We start from the raw sequence: 21,460 nt of genomic DNA, 5'->3' as shown, positions 1-21,460 counted from the left end.
TACCCCCCTTTCTACAAAATTAACAATGGAAGATTGGAAAATTGAATAAAGTTTTGTTTTTTTCTTTCTGTCATTCTGTTGAATGTTGGATAGAAAATGGAAAATGGAAAGAATAGAAGTGAATAGAGTGGGGAGGAGTCTTTTTTTTTTTTTTTTTTTTTTTTGCAACGTTTTGTGTTTGTGATCTTGAACCTCCCCGTCTGTTAGTATTTGCGAACACCGGTCCATAAATTTGTGAAAGCTTCGTAATTCCTGATCATTGAGCGTCGGGAGCTTTCGCACCATGGCTGGCACAATGTTTACGCGCTGTGTGAGCAGGACATTACTGTCAGGCGTCAGAGTCAGAGGGGCTCAGCGATACTACTGGACAACTTTAAGAAGGACTACTGCTCTGACAGTAAATTTATATGCCTTTTATTTCTCACTCAGACTGTTTTGTTATCCTGCACTAAACTGTTAACAGCATTCACATTCAACTGCTGGACATGGTCGAGTTTAAGAAACATTGCATTGGAAGAACAGGAGTGGCTTTATGCTTATTTAGGTGAAAGGGCAGCAGGGCTTTGTTATGATCATGGAGCTGCGCCATATGTCCTGCAACTTTACATCAAGATGAAACAGCTGTCTAAAGAAGTGTATCAATCTTTGTGTCATTATGATGTTAATGAGTACGAATAGTCTGGATTTTTGTATACAGATCAGGCAGAATCCCAGCTAAACAGCCCAATTCAATGACCTGCTGCCTCCATCCTGCTACTCTAGTGGTCTCAGGTGACCTCAGGTCAACTGAGGGTGATCATTGTAATTCATTTCCCAGGAATCACCTCTTTAAAGCCTGCCCAGTAGCCACTTGCATTCATTTCCTTATGTGTGTTTATACCTTTTTTGTCACTTCCTTTCTTGTGCTATAGGGTGGAAGAGCCGCTCTCCTCCTGGGGCTCCCTGCTCTCTCCTGTCTGGCTTACGGAGCTTATCACAGGGTGCAGAGTTCAGCCGTCGTTCATGCTTTAGAAAAAGGTAGTTGGCACACTGTTACAGATTGTGGCACACAAGCATTTTGAGACAGTGTGAAAGAAAATGAAGAGAGAGAGAGAGAGAGAGGGATGTTTGTTGAGGTTTAATGTGATGAATTAGACTTTTTTTTTTAATTGAATTGATGTTGTTGTTGTTGTTGTTGTGTGTGTGTGTGTAGAGGAGGTTTTGGAGCAGGCTGACTACCTGTATAGCTGCGCAGAGACGGAGAAACTCTACCAGCTGCTCCTGCAGTACAAGGACAGGTAAGGCAAGTTCTCATTTGTGTTGTCTAATTTCTCCTCTCTCTGAAATAGATATCACTGCAGTGGTGGAATGTAAGTAAGTACATTTACTCAAGTACTGTAGTTATTGCACTTTCTACTCCACTGCATTTATTTCAGGTCAATATTTTACATGTAAAACAGATGACGTAATTTATATTTTCCATATTTGTAATTCATTTAGATCACTTTGTAAAGATCTGTTTTCATTTTTGACATTAAAGGGTCTTTTTCTGTTGATCAATGTTAAAAAAATCCACATTAAATCCTCTTTGATTCAATGTTTTAAGACAACAAAACATGACAAATTCCCAGAGCTGTGAATACTTTTTACAGGCTGTATATCTGAATACAGTATATATCATAAATATAACACTGACTGCAAAATGAGTACTTTTACTTTTAATACTTAAAGTAAATTTTGCAACTAATACTTTTTTGTTTACTTAAGTAATATTTTTAATGCAACTTGTACTTGTAATGGAGTATTTTTATGCTGTGGTATCGTGATCTCGAAACTTCTTCCACTGCATCAGATCAAATAGCTGAAATCATAAATATTCAAGATAAATAGGATAGACAAATAGCACGCAGGTCAGGACTCGTAACGTAGCAAGGTTACATCGCTGTCTGTCACTGTGTCATGGGTGTAGAAATAGTTGCAGTTCTCACTGTCTGGTGAAGCTGAGGTTTAGCTGAGTAGTCAGCGCAGTCATCCATAGTCTGGGAGACTGGGGTTTGAGACCCAGCGTTGGAACCCTCCCTCTCATAATGTTTATTGAAGAACACTTATTTTAACACTTTAATACAAATACCATACATGTCCCTAGTAGGTAGGTATGTAGATAGATATATAGTTATATCTATGAGTGCTTACTTGCCTTAGGTTCTTTTTGTGATATTACCACTAAGGGGCACTAAAATCAAGTATTTTCTACACATAGTGAGTTTAAGTTCTGGTTTTGTTTCCATGCACACTGTCATGCATCCAGTGATAATGCAGAGTTCCTGTGGAGGCTGGCCCGGGCCTCTCGTGACCTGTCCGTCCTGCCCGACAAGACGGCTGAACAGAAGAAGCAGCTGATGTTTGAGGCCTTTGAATATGCAAAGAAGGCACTGGAGAAAGATGACAACTGTTTCGCAGCACATAAGGTGAGACAATGGTTTCTCGGAGAAGCACCTCCGTAATCCCTACCAATCATCTCCATCTGGGTTGTCAGAGGAAAAGAGGAAACTTTTTTCCTTAGTTTTCCTACAACAAATCACATCTGTGGTCATGATGGGGTTTTTTTCTCTTTAGGGCTTTTATCAGAAAAATAAAGTAATTTAAAACTTTGAATTCATTTGCAGTGGTATGCAGTGTGTCTAAGCGATGTTGGAGATTATGAGGGAGTCAAGGTGAAAATTGGAAATTCATACATCATCAGGGAACATCTAGAGGTGAGAAGATATTTGGATCAATGTAACATTATCACTGTATCACATTTAACTCTAATCTGAAGTGAAACATGTTGCTTTTTTCCCAGAGAGCCATCGAGCTCAACCCCAAAGATGCCACTTCCTTACACATTCTGGGTTACTGGTGAGTCTGAATCTTTCTTTTTATTGTAACAAAACACACTGTAAGTGCAACATTTTTCAGTACAGCTGCTTCTGGAACATCTGAAAGATCAGCATACATTGATACAAACTAGGACCAGCCAGTTGTGTCTCAGACTTGACAGCTCAGGGTGTGTCAGGCTGAGGAAGTGAAGTTGGCAGCAGAATAAGTTGGTTTCTATAGGGAAGCTTTGGAAATGATGGAGACACTTTAATAAACCGGATGGAGAAACTTTAATAGATAAATTGCATGAGACTTCAAGATTCTAATGAAAGAGAAGATCAGATACTGTTATGGAGCAAAAGCTGTACTTGTCAATATTGTTGCGTTTTCATAGAAATTATTAAAAAAACATTTTGTTACCACTCTCCATGGATATCTTGAAGTCAAAAATATCTTGAAGTACATACTTGTTTAGTATTTAATGTCAACAGAAGTGCAACAGAGGAGTTCTCCTGGTGGCTTTGGGTTTGAAGGGGCAGACCATGTAACTGCAATGTCCCCAGTTGGAGTCCGGCCAGGGAACTTTTGATGTATGTCATCTGTGTTCTCTCTATGGACTATCGAATAAAGGCAAAAATGTCAGAACAAGACTAAGAGTCTACAGCCAAGCTAGCGGCTCTGCGACGATAAAGTTGTGCTTTGAGCTAAAAGCTAACTTCATCATGCTAACATATAGCTCGATTCATCGTTTAGTCGAGCAACAGAAATTGTTTTTCTTATTTTGTTGCTATTTTTCAAGAAAAAATGAGAAAACTTGTACTGGTTCTAGCTTCTTAAATATGATGTTTTATGTTTTTCTTTGTCACATATGATAGAAAGCTGAATATCCTGCTTTAGACCGTTGGTTGAATTAAAAAAAAAAAAAGCAATTTGAATGTGTTACCTTGGGCTGTTTGAAATTATAACCAGCAGTTTTCTGAGCTTTTAAACACAAAAACTCACAAAGACATGCTAACGTTAATAGTTTAGAGGGTAATGTGTACCATGTTCAATATCCTAGCCAACTATGTTAGCAAGCTAATATTTGCTAATTAGCAACAAGGTACAGTGGCAGCTGATGTGAATTATTAGTTTGGCAAATATTTGGTCATTAACCAACGTATTAGACAAATTAAATATTTGACCTGATGATGGTGCTGCATGAAAAGTTAAGGGATCACCAGAGTTATTACAGTTCATGCTATAGGGGACATGAATGTCTCAACCAAATGTCATGGCAATCCATCCAACAGTTGGGGAGACATTTCACTCAAAACCACAAATGTCAAGCTCATAGTAGCACTAGAGGAAGTCAGGGGGTCACCAAGGTTGGTAGGGTTCATCCTCTGGGAACTATGAGTGTCTGTACAAAGTTTCATGGAAATTTATTAAAAAGTTGTTCAGGTATTTCAGTCTGGACCAAAGTGGTGGACTGGCTGACACTGCAGTCCACAGAGCCATGGAGCTAACATGGTTAGAAAGTCCATCACCAGACAGACTGCATTTGTGAATTAGGACTTTTTGTTTAAAATGACACTAAAGGGCCAAAATATTATCAGGCACTATAAACAGGTTCACAGTTTTTCAAGTCTGTCTTAAAACAATAGTCCCAAATGAACACTGAAACATGTTTTTCTTGCTGAGATCATTCCTCATGTTCATACTGACCATTAGAAGATCCCTTCATAATACACTCAAAATGTTAGTGATGGGGGACAAAATCCACAGTCGTCCTTCTGTGCAAAAATGTATTTAAAAGTTTATCTGAAGCCAATATGAAGCTTCAGCGTCCAAATGAGTCAAATCAAGTAGATATCTTTCAACGTTACAGTCTTTTTAGTGCCAGAGTCCCTCTTTTTATTACTGTACTTCCATCGCAGCTCAACGGGGAAACATTGTTTGATGAAACAAAAAGAGGGACTTTGTTGCTAAGAAGACTGTAAATGTGGCAGATATCCACTTGATATGACTAACTCAGACTGCTGAAGGCTTATATAAGCTTCAGATCAACTGAAATGCATTTTTGCTTAAAATGACTGACACACTGTGGATTTTGGCCTCCATCACTTATATTGAAAGCACATTTGAAGGAGATCTTTTAATAGCCAGTATGAACAGGAGGAATGATTCCAGCGAGGAAAACCTCTCTCACTGTTCATCTGGGCATGTGGCTGTTATTTTAAGACAGACTTGAAAAATTGTGAACCCGACCTTTAACTCACTGAAGGATTTATTAAAGGGAATCCCTATATCTTCTCTCTCTCTCAGGTGCTTTGCTTTTGCTGAGCTGCCATGGTATCAACGCAAGGTTGCAGCTGTAATTTTCTCAACACCACCTGATTCCACATATGACGAGGTGAGGACTGCTCTGTCAATATCACTCTTTCTTTGATTAGTTAATAATTGTGCAACGGCTGACTGTTACAACGCAGCTTCGGGCTGAAATTACATCACTTTTTGGTTTGGGCTTGGAGTGACAGTTTAACGTCTTGACATTCGGATGAAGTCATATGTTTTTCTGCCTCTTCTCAGGCTTTGGAATTCTTCCTGAAAGCTGAAGAAGGTAAAACACAGCATACTAATAATGTCTCAGAGGACAGTTTGAATTCTAAGTCTGCAGATCTGTCGGCAGCAGCTCACACACTTAAGAAATTTTCATAAAGGGTTTTCTTTTAGGCTTCAAAATGCATCCAGCTAATACAAATTCCTGTCTTTTGTTTTATTTTTCCAAGTTGATCCTAATTTCTACAGCAAAAACCTGCTAATGCTGGGGAAGACCTACATGGCCAAGAAAGACGATGTGAATGCTCTACTGTGGCTGACCAAAGCAAAAGATTACCCTGCTCACACACTGGAAGACAAAGAGGTACAAGCACTAAGCCTTTGATTTACCGTTTACATGAGGAAGACTTTACAACACCTGCATGAGCAGTACGTGCTGATGTGAACATACTCAATGCTTTTTTGTTCTTTTGGTTCCTCTGCAGGTCCATAAAGAAGCTGTTGACCTCTTGAAGAAGCTAAGATGAGCATGTGGAGTATGACGCCTTTCAGGACTTTTGGACTGTTAATAATTGCTAACAAAATGTTTTCTCTTTATGATTTTATAATATTAATGCAGCAATACTGTGAGTGGCCTTGGGCACAGAGACAATGAGGACTGTCCAATCATTCAGCTTTTACTGAATTTAAAACAAAATGCAACTTTTAATAATGCAATAGTAAACATAATCATTCTCCATGTATCTACTTATGTCTCCATTCCTTTTGAGCTGACTTCTCTCTGACAAATGGCTGAGTGGAGAGCATTTCCTGGGATAAATGTTGGAAAATACATCTGGACATTGTTGCTTTTTCTAGAAAGGTAGCAAAGAAAGTGACACACTTCCTGTTTTAAGGGGAAAAGAGTCATATTGTCAATTACATTTTTAAAACTTAACATTGTTTTAATGAAATACTGTTTACTGTTTCATTACCAAGTAAATATTCAGATCAGTGTCTGTGTTCAGTTACTTGTAGCTCATTTCTTAATTTCAATGTGAATGTTATTTCACACATACGCTGATGTTTTCATCCTTCTTGAATTAACTGATATGCAGGGTTTTTACCCAGATAAAAATAATGGTATATATGCTTGTCTTTTGACATTTAATGAAAAGATTCCTGAGCAAAGTTATTCTGTGGTGTGTCAGATCTACCTGAAAGTTGTAAGTATTTCTTTAAACCAAAGATAAATCATAGACACAAATGCATCGTCAGCTAAATGGTTGCTGTTTTTTGGGAACTGAGCAGCTCTACTGTCGCCGCTGTCCAACTGTCCACACAACAAGTTGTCTTGTATGGTTTCACACATTCCCAAGGATGCTAATCATTAGTTGACAAGGAGGTGATATCATACTTACAATAAGAAATACTGGATACTGGACTCTGATTTAAGGGTCAAATTTACCCTGATTGTACCAAAAATAAACTCAAAGCAGCTGTAAAGATGTTCAGATACAGATGTTTTATTAAATATGGTTCTTTCCACAGGCAAGATCCAATCAAAAGAAAAAGGATCAACTAAGAGCATTGTTTTATTTTTCTTTAAGAACAGAACAAAAATTGCCAACAGTTTAGTTGTGAATCCTGAGCAGAGGGCCTCTCATCCCCTGATAATCACACAACAACAAAGAAAAGAAAAGCACGGTCATGGAGGGGGGGTTTATTCACTTATTTATTTGTATCTCATAAATCCATCTCTCTTCATTTAAAATGGGTGAAAGCAGATTAAAAATGAATCTTCTATACACATCGTCTCCGGTAAAGGGGCATTCTGTACAGTGTAGTTGGTGTTTACAGTGTGTATCTACACGCGATATGTTACAGTTTGGATGCGTTTCAGATGGCCTCAACCGCAGCCAGCACAGTAATAAGTTCTCTGCTGCATTATCAGATACTGAACTGATATACAGTATCATGAATCAGCTTTGCTTTGTGAGAATACACCTGTCCAGGTGTTGCTTAATCTAGTTACTGGCCGCGATTAAGGCAACCTGAAACGTCCTATTTCTGATAAGAACAAAGGCATCACAGATTTCCATCAATGGAGCGGCGGCTCTGTGTAATTAATTATAATATTTAGTACTTTATTTACTTTCATTATCTTTATACAATGAATATTCACATACACAGTTGATTTTCTTTGATTACAGGTGTCTGTTCAAAAGGAAGCACAGAGTTATGCAGTTTGGACTTCTCTTAAAAGTCGGCTCCTTTTGCTACAGTAAATGTTTTCTCTTCATACTGTCGTCCCTCCTTCCAGCTCTTCCACTGGGACAGCTGAATACATGTTATATACAAGACTGATAACTTGACTAGTCACAAGCTCCTCCTAGAAAAAAGTCTAAAGCAGCTTGCTGCTGTTTGCAGTGGTCTGAAAAACAAAATGCTAGAGAAAACAAGAAGAATGGCCTGCCACTGCCATAGCTTTTCCCCCCCTGCGTTAAGACCACCGACTGAAAGAATAAGCACCAGAGTTGTCATTTAGAAAACAATGGAGTTACACGTGACATTTTGAAAACAAAGGGCATGTCCCCTGAAGCATTTATGGAAAGAAAGGACACGGGGGGAAAGAGGGGGTGCAAAAACAAAAACACTCAACATATAGCGATGCTTCATCAGGCTTGCTGCTGTGTACGTTTCCACACAGGCTTTAGGCAGCTGAGGAGTCACTGTGGAAGGTTTCCATGTTATTTGGTCTGTGGCATATTAGTGTCTCATTAATGGAGTCTTGTAATTATTACTTGTATGTGAATCAAGCTCTTTTTTTTCTCCAAACAGCCTCAACTTTACTGATTTATTGAAGTAAGGCTATCTCATCTCAGCACAAAACCCTTAAAAGGAGCTTGAACATGGGCTGAATAAATTAAACATCATGATTTCAGGGAAGGAGGAGGAACAGGGCTCAGCACTATGGCTTCGAGGTCATTTTTCACACTCACACTGATAACTATGCAGCCGAATAGCAGATACACACTGTCTATGACAAAATTGTTATTTAACAATCTGTAGCCAGTTAATACTTTCAGAAGCCCCCAAAAAATGTGTTTAACGCTTATTTCATTTTGTCTGACCAGTCACCGCTCTATACTGCCTGCATGCAATATTTGTATATTTTATATTGCTTTCAAGTCATTCAAGACATGAAATTTGATAGATTAGAGGTGCTGCACTTAAGTATTTCATGATCATTGACCAAATTATAAAAAAAACTCATCCAAGGACATTTAAAAGGACATTTATCAACAAGATAAAGGCAATAATGCAATAAAGTACTGGCTTTGGTTGTGACTTATTAATGGTTACTAAATGAATAATGAATGAGATGTCCATTGGACCTTATTACAACATAAGATGTAGGTGATTTTCAAGAAATTCTTTCAGTTGTTATATGCTGACAATAATATTTATGGTTAAACTCTGCTTTTTCATTTGGTATGAATCATCAATATGTATGATGCACTGTAGGGGTATTTGTGTAGTGTGTTACCTATAACTGAGGGTTGAAGTAAATGTTATCAAATAAGAAGAATCATGTTTGTGCTCTTTAAACCACAGTGGGGTTTTAGGACTGGAGATACTCTATAGACCAAGATCATAAACTCAAAAAGGCAAAAGAGAATCAGCCGGGCACATGCGAACAGTTGAGCCACAGAATCTGTTTTTTGTCTTTTGACTTGTGACAACTTTCCAAACAGCTCAGTGTGTCATCCTGGTGTGTTTTGTCTACCAACTAAAGTCCTTCTCTGTCGGTGCTTCAGTCTGGCAGCGGGCTTCAGTCGAGGTGGCCTGCAACATAAACCTCAGCGCTATAAACCACGAGCCCCACCGCCACCACACTTACACACACAGTTCAGTCTTTCAAATCCATTATGAATATTTCCCCCATAGTCCTTATATTCCTCTTGATATAGTAGCCTTTCTCCAGGAACTTCACCACAGGGAGGCTGTGAGGGCTGTTCCAAGTTTTTCTTAACTTTATCCAAACTGGAGGACACTTCTTTCTCTGTCCTGGTGTCCAGAATCTCATTGAGGGAAAACTGTATGACAGTGTTATTCTCTGCTTCGATTAGTCCATCCTGAACACTCTGCCTTTTTGATGATGATGCTAAAGTAAATTAAGAGTGTGTGCGTGTGGTGAAGAAGGGAGGTCACAGCAGTCTTCTCATCTTCAGAGGCAGCCATGCAAGCACGCAAAAACAATTGCAACAATTACTATGGGCCCAACAGGGGGGGGAGGGGGGGGAGGGAAAAAAAAAAAAAAAAAAAATTCAGGCACCAGACCCCGACACTACACTCGCCTTTTAAAAGCTCTATAGAACTAGAGCTTTAAAAGAAGATTGCGCTTCAACTATAAAATCCTCTCAAAAACACTTTCAGTCTCTTTTAAAAAGCCAGCCAGCAGTGGGGAGGAAATTTAAAAAATATCCATGATTTCTGTTTTTAAACAGAAGAGCAAAGATGCTGAAATGCTTGCATATTTCATGATGGGGTATCATATCATATATAAGGGCGGGGGGGGGGGGGCAGGTTTGCGGCAAAAATGATGCTGCAAATTAAGATTTGGTTTAAAATGATAAAATAGCTTATATACATTGGTGGTTATCTTGTGCAATTTTTTGTTTATTTTACTTGGCTGAATAAACAGCGATGGGGAGAGGAGGGAAATACGTAAGACTCCTTCCTCTATTCTTGGCCAAATCCTTCTGTTTCCTCGATGGCAAAGAGGAGCTTCTCCTTCAACTGCTCGAAGCTTTTGTAAGGGGGCAAGTCCAAGCGGTTAAAACTGAGAAGACAGAGAGGGAGAACCAAAGATTACCAATATGAAGGGTCAGATGCTTTATAAACATTAACACTGGCTATGAGCAGTATTCTCATAAAATGATTACAAATTATCCCAGAGATACTAAACCTTTACCACGCTAAAAAAAGAAACTATTGTAATATTTAATGTTCTCAGACAGTAAACAGACCCACACCTCATTGCACCTCTGGCAGTGAATGGACTGTGTTTGACAAAATTACATCATACTCTGCTGTACAGAGAGAGACATCAATCCCATGAATCATTGGTAGAGAAGTCCCCTCACCATGTGTGGCTCCTAGGAAGCCATGTATCCTTCCCCACTTTCTCAATGCAGAACTTCTGAGGCCCGTTACTTCCTACAATGCAAAAGAAGAAGAAGAAAGGTGAGAGGACAGAAGAAAAAGTCTACATGTGTATAGTCTGTATCTGCAGCTGTTGGAGTCTCAAAGTGTCTGATTATGCAGTAAATGTAGAAATCTTTGTGTGTGTCTGTCCGTCGCTGACCCATGAGCTCAGCGAAGCCGCCCAGGGGAAGCCTGCAGGTTCCAGTGACAAACTGCATGAGCCGCAGACGCACTTCGTTGTCAACTTCTTTCACCAGCTGCAGGGGAGGCGACAACACACACACACACTCATCAGTGACCACCATCATCAGTAGATGTTATAAACAACAATATCAGACAAACTAAAATGCTATTCTTGTTGGCTCAATCATTTCTGCAAATCCAGCGCCAAATATATACAATCCAAGTTATGATACAGTACAAACTTTATTTGAAATATAAAGCCAAATAAAGTCAAATTCATTACATCAAACTAATGCAACGGTTAATACAAAGAACAAAATAAGAAATCTGTGTTGGTTCTTTGGTGTTGGCATTTTAAATCTCATGCTTGCAGTGCGCCATAGGAGCATCAAATGACACGCATCAATTATCGCTTTTAATGCGTTTGGGCCTTAACACTTAGAACACATGCAATATTCTGCTCCTCTCTATTAAAAGCAGTAGCGTGTGTGTGTGTGTGTGTGAGACCATACCTGCCAGAACCAGATGATCTGTTTGCTGTTCCTGGTGTAGTGACGGTACACTGTGTTCCTCTGCCAGTCCTGCAGGTCTACCTCCTGCATGCCACACAGCATCACCTGCAACAAACACACACACACACACACAAACACACAATACATAAGTCACATGCAAAACACGGAGCAAAGAAACTGAAGCAGAAGTCTAAACACATAAGAGAAAAGAGAATATAATGCTTTTCTAAACACATCCACATTATTTCAGTCTTTTTAAGTAAAGATGAATTAACCAGATTGATTCATTTAGAATAAAGTCATGGTTAAAATGATGTCATGAATGACGATGAAGAAAAAACTCTGTGGTAGAGTGGGGTAGTTTATTGGGATTAAAATAAACACATGATAGAGATAAGATAACAGAAGTTAGCACAGCACAACCATTAACAGGCATGCTGCTCACCTCCAGCTCCTTTTCATCAAAATACTGGAGCCACTGAAGTGGAACCACTTCATTGAAGCCATCCAGGAACGCTTTGGTCTGACCTTCTACCCCGCGGGAGAACCTCCACTCTGCCATTAGACTGTAAAGCCAATGACAAAGAGAATGATTTACTCTATGTGATGTTCAAAGGTCAGATATTGTTGCCGTTAGGATAAAACAGTGTGTACACTGAACCTGATATACTCCTCCTTGTTCTCCTCAGTGACTAGGACATTGGCGCCATCAGGTTTGAGGTCATGGGAGGTGATCTTCCCCAAGATCTCCATGTCAACTGAGAAGTACATCTCCAGGCCACACTCCTCAATGTTGTTGTCCCTGAGGAGAGATGAGACTGCCGTTACTATCACAGTATGACAGAGAGTAAACAGCTCATTACTGCAAACATAAAACACAAAAATGGTTTTGAAATCTTATTAAGGTAAGCAAACACGGGCTGAGTCTCCAGCATTTCCTCCATCTGTGTTCATAACTGTTCTTGCATCTTGTGATGTCTGCAATGAACTGCTTCATTCTCTATTAGCATCTTGTCTGTGTGAACGGCTTTAAACTGCCTCTTGTGTGTAAGTGTTGTCTTATTGAAAAAAGGTTTTTGTGGCTGAAGTCACAAAGTCTTCTCTCTGATCCACAGTCTTCACTCCAAATAGTTTGTCTGAAACGTATTACACCTAATATTTACTAAGTATTACGTGTTATGTACTTTATTTACCAATCATTCTGTTTCTCCTTTTTTAAAGTTCTATTACTGCCACTTCTTTCTATTCTTTTTGTTTTTCCCTTATCTCAATCAAGGGTCAAAAGATACCGGGTGACTGCAAAGCTCCCCGAGACACATTTGTGATTTTGGACGATGTAGATGAAAGTCACTATCTTGTCTACAAGTCTTTTCACACCTGCAGTTTGGTGCCAGAGTTCAAGACCAAAGTAAATCATGATACTCTGTAGCCTTTTGGTTTGAGTCTGTTTCGGCTTCTCACAGACTTATTACAAAGAAAGCAGAGGGCTGTAAAGTCATATAGTCTGACAGGTAACTCATTCATTGGTAGATTGGACTTGTCATTCTGCGTCACCAGTGCTGCATGGATCCATAGGAGGGGGGAAAAAAAAAAAAAATCACAAAGTTCATTCCAGTGACTGTCATGCTGCACTTCACTGCCCCTTGTGACTTTATTTCTCTTTTCTGAGTGATTAAAAAAAAGCTCAGGAAGAAATATTGTAGTTGGTCATAACATCACTGGTTGAGATCAATACTGGAGTGGACCAAGCCCGACCTTTCAGATGATCTCTGTGCACTTGTTTGGCCTGCATCAGAGTTCAATAACAGCATTTAGTTCAAGAATGCACATAGTGGCTCTTCAATCAAAGGCTCCACTTGCTGTAAAGTGCAACAATATTTTATAACAATATTTTTTATTTTGGCTTTGAATGCTTGACAGTAATGTGACTGAACATGCATATGGACTTCAAATATGTTCATTTTCCAGCCATGCCCTTTACAGTCATAATAATACACATATAAATATTGAAGAGACACGTTACCTGATCCATATGAGTGAGTTGTAGAACTCGGGGTCTATGGACTCCAGATCTTTGAGGATTAGCTTCTTGTTCAGCATGCGTTTGTAGAAAGGCAGGGAGAAGCCTGTGTCGATGAACTTGCCATGGAAAAGTGCCTGTAACCAAATAAAAATAGACAATCTTATTTCACTGTGCTGGTCAATCCGAGACTATGAACACATGCTGATTGCGTACAGCAGTGGAAAATTCATGCATAAAAAACATTTATCTGTACAGCTAACTAAATATCAGCATAGTACATGCACAGTAACAGATATATCAGGTATATCAAGTTTTTATAAATAAAAATAAAACTGTAATGAACTGTATCTTCAAGATAATAAGAAGGGGAAAATAAATCTACTTACAATTAGATGATTTATGTATCTGTATTTTATTTTAAAATCTGTTTTCATGTCTAATCTTTCGGTTCTTGTGTTTGTGTTTTAAAGGGATAGTTCGTTGTGTAAGATGACTGTTGCGTGTGTGGGTTTGCATGTGAACTTGCCATTGCAATAAAGCGGCCTATGAAGCAGAAGTAGGAGAGGTGGTCAGGGTTGATGGCCGAGGCCGGGTTGATCTGCAGACAGTAGTTGCTCTTGCCGGCATACTCAAACAGGCAGTACATGGGGTTCAGCACCTCGTGGGACAACAAGAAGAACCACTCCCTGTAAAGTGAGGTGTGGGACAAAAAGATGGAGATGCTTAAAATTTTTGCTGTCACAAAAGTTTTGATTTTCTATAAATCACTATAAAATTCACATTTTTATTCATTCTTAATGCAGTAGAGACATCATGTTTCAGATTTTTTAGCTAATGCCATATTCTAAACTTTCTTGAACACGTATCGGCTGCCGCAGAGTCAAGATGATCACCACTGAGTGAGCGGCTCTAGTGAAGGGACATTAGTTATTCTCTCAGGCTTCACATAAAGAATGACATGCCTGCCAAACGCCGAAAAATATTCCTGCTGCAAAGTTGGCCTCTTAATGACAACATATAATAATAAAGACAAACATTTAGACTATAGAGGCCGTTAAGAATAGATTATTACAGGAATAAATGCATCCAAAAGGTTTATTGTATTGGTCCAAATATAAGACAGATTTTTTTCCTGGAAATACGTCTGAAAAAGTGAGGTCGTCTTATATTTGGCATCTAGACAGTTATGTGTTCACAACATCAGATATTCTTTTTGAATGGATAAAGTACCGGTTTAAAACCAACTCCTGTACGGAGTGTTGCATTGTGGGTTGTTTGCAACGTGTTTTTCTGACGTCTCTACTGCAGGAACGGAATATGTCAAGCTGTCAAATACCACTGTGACAGATGATAAGGAGCTCAAAAAGACAAACAGGCACTCTAATAAATGATAACTGCTGGAGAAAATAGTTTTTGACTTCTAAGAGCCTGGTCAGAGAGTGTGTAAGTATGTAACTATACTATGATGTACAGTATTTAAAAACCAACTATTTTATAATGTGAGGTATAATTGTTTTTTATGGCGGTTACCACAACGGTTTGAATGGCTTTGTTAATTTGTGCGAAAAGGGAAAAAAAAAAAAAAAAAATCAATAATGGAACAGCGTATTGGACATATTCCAAAGGTAGGATTGGCTTTTTCTATATTACCGGGCTAAGCCACCGTAGTCTAGACCCTCCTCCCCTCTGAAGATGACATAGAGTCTCCTCCTCAAGTCGTAAGGCTTCAGGGCCATTATCTAATAAACACAAAACACACAAGAACACGTTAGCAGATAAAACATAACATGAATGTTGTGTGTGTGTATATATATAGATCAAAGAAAACTCTCTATGCTGTGATGCATCACTATACTTGAAATTCATTGGGCCAGAGCAGTGGTAGAAGGATCCTCTTACCTGCTGGAAAGAGTCTTCAAACAATGTCTGTCTGGAGACGGTGATCTTCACATGGCTAGGGAGAGCATTGGACTGGGGAAAGACAAAATAAAACATAAATACATTGTGTAGGCGAGGGGGAGATAAGATTAAGAAGAGTGAGTGAGTACAAGATAGACAGTGAGTGACTAAGAGAGAAAACACCTACCTGGCACAAGTAGCGAAAATGGGCAAGCTTCCATCGGAAGCTGCGCTCATAAGCGATCTGAGGGCCTTTGGTGCTGAGAAGAACAAAAAGATTTAAAAAGTCAAAATGTAGCACCTGTAAGCTGACAGATGCAATGGAAAAGAAGCTTTTTTTCTATAGCCGTGAATACTTGCATCTCCACCGTTTAATATAAAAAATGTGGCTCATGTGGAATGTATGTTCCCATGACTTTTTCTGGCTTTCTATTCAAATCAATCAAACTACTTAAAAACGTCTCAGCCTGAAATACCAGCCTTGAAATTCAATACCAGTGGGAACCATTTTTCTGACTCAACACATATTTTTCTTAACCTCACTTGAACTGTATGTACAATGACTTGATTAAAGCAAAAAAAATGACCCCATCTGGTCCTTGTAAACATGTTTTCTTAAAATATGCAGAAGCTCTCTGAGATGCAGCTCTTGAGGCTGCTGACAGTAGTGTAGTTGTCTCAGGAAAAAAAATTATGTAATGCAGAATAATGTGCTCTTACACAGAGGACTTTCCAGTGCGGGGGTCGCTGAAAGTGGTGGTTCGGGTGTTATGATCTACGAAATAGCGAACCCCTTCCCTTGTGTAGCGGATCTCCCAACCTTCTGGCAGTGGGTCCTCATTCTGTAGCCTGAAAACACACACACACACAAAAAAAAAATCAAATGAGTGGAAATAAATGTTATTGTTTTATTGTAAAATACAAGAGGAGGACTGTTCAAAGTTTGTACATTCCAATTAAAGTTTACTTTTATACAGAGATACTACAATTGTCCCTTTGCCAAAAAAACAAAGAGAGACCTCGCATAATGATTTAAGATCAGCAGGCCTGACTTGCTTTTGAGTAAATCCATTATAAGAGTTGTAGTCAATAATTTGATTTGATCTGTTGTAACAACCTTGACGTGCTCAAAAACCTTCCAGAGGTCAATTCCTTTGAAATCAACCATAGATATGTCTCATGGTATTATGCTTTAAAGACATCGCTCACAGCCCCGGTCCTCTCACAGCTGCAAATGTCTCTTTGTGACATAATGAATGTCAGGTTATGGAAATTTCTCTTCTATATTCTGCTCACATGAGTTTTGTTCGCAGTGTTATTTGAGAACAAAAAGGGACACACAAATATGGACCAATTATATGACAAATGTGGAAAATGGACTCTATGTCCAAGAACAACAACTTGTAATAACATCACAATGCTGAGAATAAGTTTATTCCAATCACTGACATGCAATTCACTACCCCTTATGGCTTTACTTATCTCTTCTCTGTGCTTCACATGGATCTGAAAGATTACAGCAGACTCTACTCCCATACTTGGATGTGAACTTGTTTTGTCAAACTACAGCTGCTGTGAAACTACAGGCCAGGCACACTTATAAAACAGCATCCAGCTGTGGCCTGTGCTACATCATAAAGCATTAGTGAGAAGTCTTACATGGTAACTTTACCCTCAAGATAGTGTATGAGCATAACATACATACTCACAATGGACCATGTTTTATAGGCTGTACAACATGTGAGGTATGAATTGCAAGATGGGTTACAATCTATCAAGTTTATCTCATCACACTGTACAAACTGTAGTGTGGAGGAAAACAGGCTTCTTGTGTCAACATGACTGAAAATTATGGGAAAAGGTTTTCTGCTTCTGGTTGGCAAAGGGCAAATAACTTGAAATTGCTTTGAAGAAAATGGCTTGTTGTGTTTTTCTAATTCATAACCATCAGTATTTTAGGCTAAAAACATGATGGAAGTAGAATGTGTTATGTGACAGCTGATTGAAAGCTGAGGAAATAAAAAAAGAGCTGTGAATGAAAACTCTTTTTTATCTGAATGTCCAGAGAGTCTGGAGCCAAAAAGAATTATTCTGTTGCAGTGATCTGCATATCTTGTATTTGTAGATTAAAGGGATAGTTTGCATTTTTTGAAGTGGGTTTGTATGAGGTACTTATCCATAGTCAGTTTATTACCTGCAGTATATGAGGGTCCGCACCCCCTCAGTTTGGAGAGGCAGGCAGGAGTACCAGCACAGAAGCTAAGCAATGTACTAATGTGGACGGGCCAACAGCGAAATGCATTTTAGCCACCAAAAAAGAATCAATATCAATTGAAGTGTGCGCTATGTTTAGAATATTTTCATTGCTTTACCTCGCTGTCAGACAGCCCTTTCCTTCCTAAACCATTATTGATTTTTTTGCTTAGCTTTCGTGCTGGAACTCCTGTCTGCTTTTCCAAACTGCAGGGGTGCGGACCCTCATCTACTGCAGGTAATACACTGTACCTCATACAAACCCACTTCAAAAAATGCGAACTATCCCTTTAAATGTTACCTTACATTATGGTGCGTTACAATCTATCTGTGACAAGTTCTCAAGTAAGTAAGTAAGTAAGTAAGTTCTCATCTGGGTTTCATTGAAACCAGATCAGAAAAATACACTTGCTGCCTCAGAAGTTTCTTCACTGAATATTTATTCAGCTCATTAAATATTTGGAGCGAATTTAGTTACATAATAACATAGCGGTTTATTTGCTTAAAGACTTGAAGATCCCTAAGTGAGCAGGAATCTTATTTTATTGATCAATGATTTCTGCCTTGCTTCTCTAGAAGGTGGACTGAGATTACAGTACCTACAGAGTATCATTTGTGCACCTTCTGAGCAGGCCCAACTATTATGGTATCAGTAAGAACATTTTAGAACTGGCTAACACCAGTCTAAACAGGAGCTTCCTGATTTTTAACATGACCAGAAAGGTAAACAAATAAAGTAAAAAAGCCCCTTGACTTGTAGATCACATCTTAAATTTAAAAGATCCTTAATCCTGCATTCTCCATCTTTAAATTCATTAGATTAACAATAGGTTAGCCAATTTACTGCTGTCATGCAGGCTTCCATGGGTTATGCTCAATCTTATGAATTTTACATGTATTTCAAATACTTTTTTAACTTGATCACAGTGAAACCATGTGTGATAAATTGTGTGTCCATTTTTTTTCTATTGTGGTGTTTCTGGCACTGAGCTCACCCTTGGGTTCGGGGGTCTTCCCACTGTGTTGTCTTGGTGTTATGGTTGACAAAGTACACTCGATCATTGGCGTCCACGCGCCTCTCTGAAGTTGATAAAAACACAGAGAGGAATCTGAAGCTTAATAGAATGAACAGCAGGCCTCATTATGTGGCAATACATGTCAGATTATCATCTGACATGACATGACATGACAGTGCTGACTCATACAATAAACACAGACTTCTGTGACAAGCTGTCATCTGTGATCTTTGTGAACAGGGAGTAGTGACAACAGAGGGAAGGATTCAAAAGGGAGGAGGTTGAGGATTGTGGAGGCGACAAAACAATTTGGACACATTCAGAATAACCTTGGTATAACTAAAACAGCATCACAAAGTATTTATATAGTATATTTAACTGCCAATGAATATCTAATTCCCGTTTACAGTACAGTACATAATGACACCAAGTGAAATTGTGTACAGTATTTAGAAGGAAGAATGTGAACTCACCCCATCCAGGAGGTAGCGGGCCAAGAGGATCATTCTCAGCAGACATCATGGATGCCTGAAGACGAGGGATGCAGACATAGACATCCATTTAAAAATCACCAGAAAGAAAGAAGTCTGGTCAAAATATTCCAAATTCACAGGATATTTTTTCATTCAAAAAGAAATTAAGCACAAATATATTCCATGACAGTAAACAGGGAAATAGGGTTATATTCCAAATGAAAACAAAAAGTTTGGATATGTTGCTGCCTCTGTGACTTGTTACTGCTCAATACTTCTAAGCTACGTCTGTCTTTTGATTTGTGTTGTAAGCTAATCATCAGTGAAGATGACATCACTGCTGAGATCAAAGACTTAGCAGAGGGACCCTCACAAAGATAACCAGATTAGGGCGGAAGCTGGGACATCCATATTGTAAATCCTGGCAAGGTAAGGTTTTCACCTTTGGGCTAAATGAGTTGAGCTCCATACCAAACAGTATGTTCAGTGAGTGCAAAACAAATGTAAGGTTTACATGATGTGTAACCACCCTCAGAAACTGAGCCTGTGATTTCAAAGTTCGTCAGAGTGATACGATTGAAAATCTCCTGCCAATCACTTCTTTTTACTTTACAATAAGACTCATAATTCCAAAGCATGTTTTAGTGTTTTGGATTTCTGACCTGCTATTACAGATTGCAAAGAAAATGCAAAGTGATCTAAAACATCACAGATCACCAGAAAGTGATCTTGTGACTAAATTATCTTCAAAAAGATTTTAAAAAGCGGTTGTAGTCAGAGCCAAACATGTTTGCTCTGTTTTGGTAGTACTGGGTGAGTATTGGCAAATAGTTTGAGCTAAAAGAACATTTCAAAAGGTGACGAGCTGATAAAAGTTTAAAGCTGGATAGATCCAGTGTGGTCAGGTGACTCAATAACAAGTTTCACTAAGCATAAGATCAAAAGATTGAAGTTTTCTGATTTATCGGATTTATATTTGGTCAGCAACTACTAGGATTTTTAAAAACAATATACTGTTGTATCTAGAATAACACTTGCTCTTTAAGATTCAAAATTGCAGAGTTTTAAGTAAAGACAGTGCAAATGTTTCAGTTCATGTGGATTTTCCTTGGTGCAGGGGAAGCTGACTTCTTATTGAAACAGAGACATGAATAGCATACGAAACTACATACTAATATTTACATCATCTAAATGTCACTCATGTACAAAAGGAGGACACACTGGTCATGCACCAGTGTGGTTTCCCTTTTACATGGGAGATGTTTACATTACTTGAATATACGTAGGTATGTGGGATGTATGTACAGTATCATACGATTGATATTTCCAAAGAAGAAAATAAAAATATAAATTCAGCAGGTTAACAAACCAAAGTATTAGATGGTTTTTCATTTCTTAGGCAGAAAAAGGGGGTTGAGGGGACAAGAGGATGGGGGGAAGGATTGTCTTACAGAGTAGAGGTATCTCTGGTTAAACTGGTGCATAGCTCCCTGCAGCTGGCTGCGTTGGCTCTGCCACTGCTCAAAGTTGCGGACTGACTCCATAGTTGGACGCTGCCACGTGGTGGTGCGGGTGTTGTGGTCCACATAATAGATCCTGCCTCGGTCATCCACTCTGCGCTCCCATCTGGCAGAGTGAAGGTGATGGACGGTACAATAAACAGAGAGACACACAAAAAAGGAGGCTGTTAAGCAAAAGAGTGAGACAGCCAGATAAGTCACAAGTACACTTCACAAGTTCCCAGAATGAGAAGTGTCTCATTTAGTTTCCTTTGTTATTTCTACCTGAAACGGACTTATAGGCAATTAAATTCAAAATAAATTAAAGGGCCTGAAGACACCACTTTCAATGGAACACAATTAATTAAAGTTCTGTAAGTAATGAACCAAACAATAACAGAAGCAATACTCTGTTTGATGATGGTGTGTTACTAGACAACGACTCTCACTGAAACTCACCTCAGCACAATTAAAACTGACCTAAAATAAACTTTGAATATGGCCGTAGAAAATAATATACACAGTGGAGAAAACATCACTCTTTGGCTCTTTGTTTACATTCATGTATCAGGACACCTCATTATGTATTATCACTGGCTTAAAGAGATCTTCATTTACACACATCAGATGTAATGCAAGGAATGCAAACCTAAAACTAACTAAAAATATCATCAATCTTCAACTACACAATTTTTGTTTAGCTGCAGACATCGTCAGCCAAAAAGTCATTGTTTTAACAGGCATGTAAACCTGATGTTTGGAGGAGGCTGAAGACAGAAAGCCAGTAACAGGGACAGACTCACCCTGGTGGTAGTGGCTGTGGTCTTTCCCAGGTAGTAGTTCTGGTGTTGTGGTCTACATAGTACGTTCTCCCATGCGGGTCTTTCCTTTGCTCCCACCTAAAAGGCAACAACAATTCGGGGGAAAAAATAAGTAGGCGGTGAAAGCTGTCACAGACACCAAAAAAAGAAAAAACAACTTGATAAGGTTGTGAAAGAGGGGTGAGCCTGCACATTTTGCTGTATTAATGTGA

General features: G+C 38.9%; 2 protein-coding genes across 3 annotated transcripts in view; one reads left to right on the top strand and one right to left on the bottom strand.

Annotated features, from left to right (window-relative positions):
• The first annotated feature begins 207 nt into the window (after positions 1 to 207).
• On the top strand, positions 208 to 6,373 carry rmdn1 (regulator of microtubule dynamics 1). Of its 2 annotated transcripts, none has more exons than XM_042398932.1 (10): positions 208 to 403; positions 912 to 1,017; positions 1,193 to 1,277; positions 2,288 to 2,447; positions 2,646 to 2,735; positions 2,822 to 2,877; positions 5,146 to 5,233; positions 5,410 to 5,440; positions 5,610 to 5,743; positions 5,865 to 6,373. In XM_042398932.1, the coding sequence occupies exons 1-10, from the start codon at positions 284 to 286 to the stop codon at positions 5,904 to 5,906; spliced, it is 912 nt and encodes a 303-aa protein (XP_042254866.1). In that variant the 5' UTR covers positions 208 to 283; the 3' UTR covers positions 5,907 to 6,373. The 2 variants fall into 2 exon arrangements, with proteins under 2 accessions (XP_042254866.1, XP_042254867.1); XM_042398933.1 differs by having other exon boundaries at positions 209 to 397.
• Positions 6,374 to 10,016: 3,643 nt separating this feature from the next.
• Positions 10,017 to 21,460, bottom strand: part of LOC121887864 (NEDD4-like E3 ubiquitin-protein ligase WWP1) — a 30,313-nt gene continuing 18,869 nt past the window's right edge. The window contains exons 10-25 of the mRNA XM_042398931.1: positions 21,231 to 21,326; positions 20,380 to 20,554; positions 18,929 to 18,983; positions 18,435 to 18,519; positions 15,907 to 16,035; positions 15,374 to 15,446; positions 15,187 to 15,258; positions 14,938 to 15,026; positions 13,814 to 13,973; positions 13,288 to 13,421; positions 11,926 to 12,066; positions 11,710 to 11,830; positions 11,265 to 11,369; positions 10,730 to 10,826; positions 10,509 to 10,581; positions 10,017 to 10,204 (exon numbers count right to left, since the gene is read on the bottom strand). Coding sequence (XP_042254865.1) covers positions 10,105 to 10,204; positions 10,509 to 10,581; positions 10,730 to 10,826; positions 11,265 to 11,369; positions 11,710 to 11,830; positions 11,926 to 12,066; positions 13,288 to 13,421; positions 13,814 to 13,973; positions 14,938 to 15,026; positions 15,187 to 15,258; positions 15,374 to 15,446; positions 15,907 to 16,035; positions 18,435 to 18,519; positions 18,929 to 18,983; positions 20,380 to 20,554; positions 21,231 to 21,326 — 1,705 coding nt within the window. The 3' untranslated portion in view covers positions 10,017 to 10,104. The remainder of the gene's footprint in view (positions 10,205 to 10,508; positions 10,582 to 10,729; positions 10,827 to 11,264; positions 11,370 to 11,709; positions 11,831 to 11,925; positions 12,067 to 13,287; positions 13,422 to 13,813; positions 13,974 to 14,937; positions 15,027 to 15,186; positions 15,259 to 15,373; positions 15,447 to 15,906; positions 16,036 to 18,434; positions 18,520 to 18,928; positions 18,984 to 20,379; positions 20,555 to 21,230; positions 21,327 to 21,460) is intronic.

This window comes from Thunnus maccoyii, chromosome 21 (assembly GCF_910596095.1).
Source record: "Thunnus maccoyii chromosome 21, fThuMac1.1, whole genome shotgun sequence".
NCBI classification, from domain to species: Eukaryota; Metazoa; Chordata; class Actinopteri; order Scombriformes; family Scombridae; genus Thunnus; species Thunnus maccoyii.
Note: the sequence above shows the minus strand (reverse complement) of the source record. Positions and strands in the feature narration are given on the sequence as shown.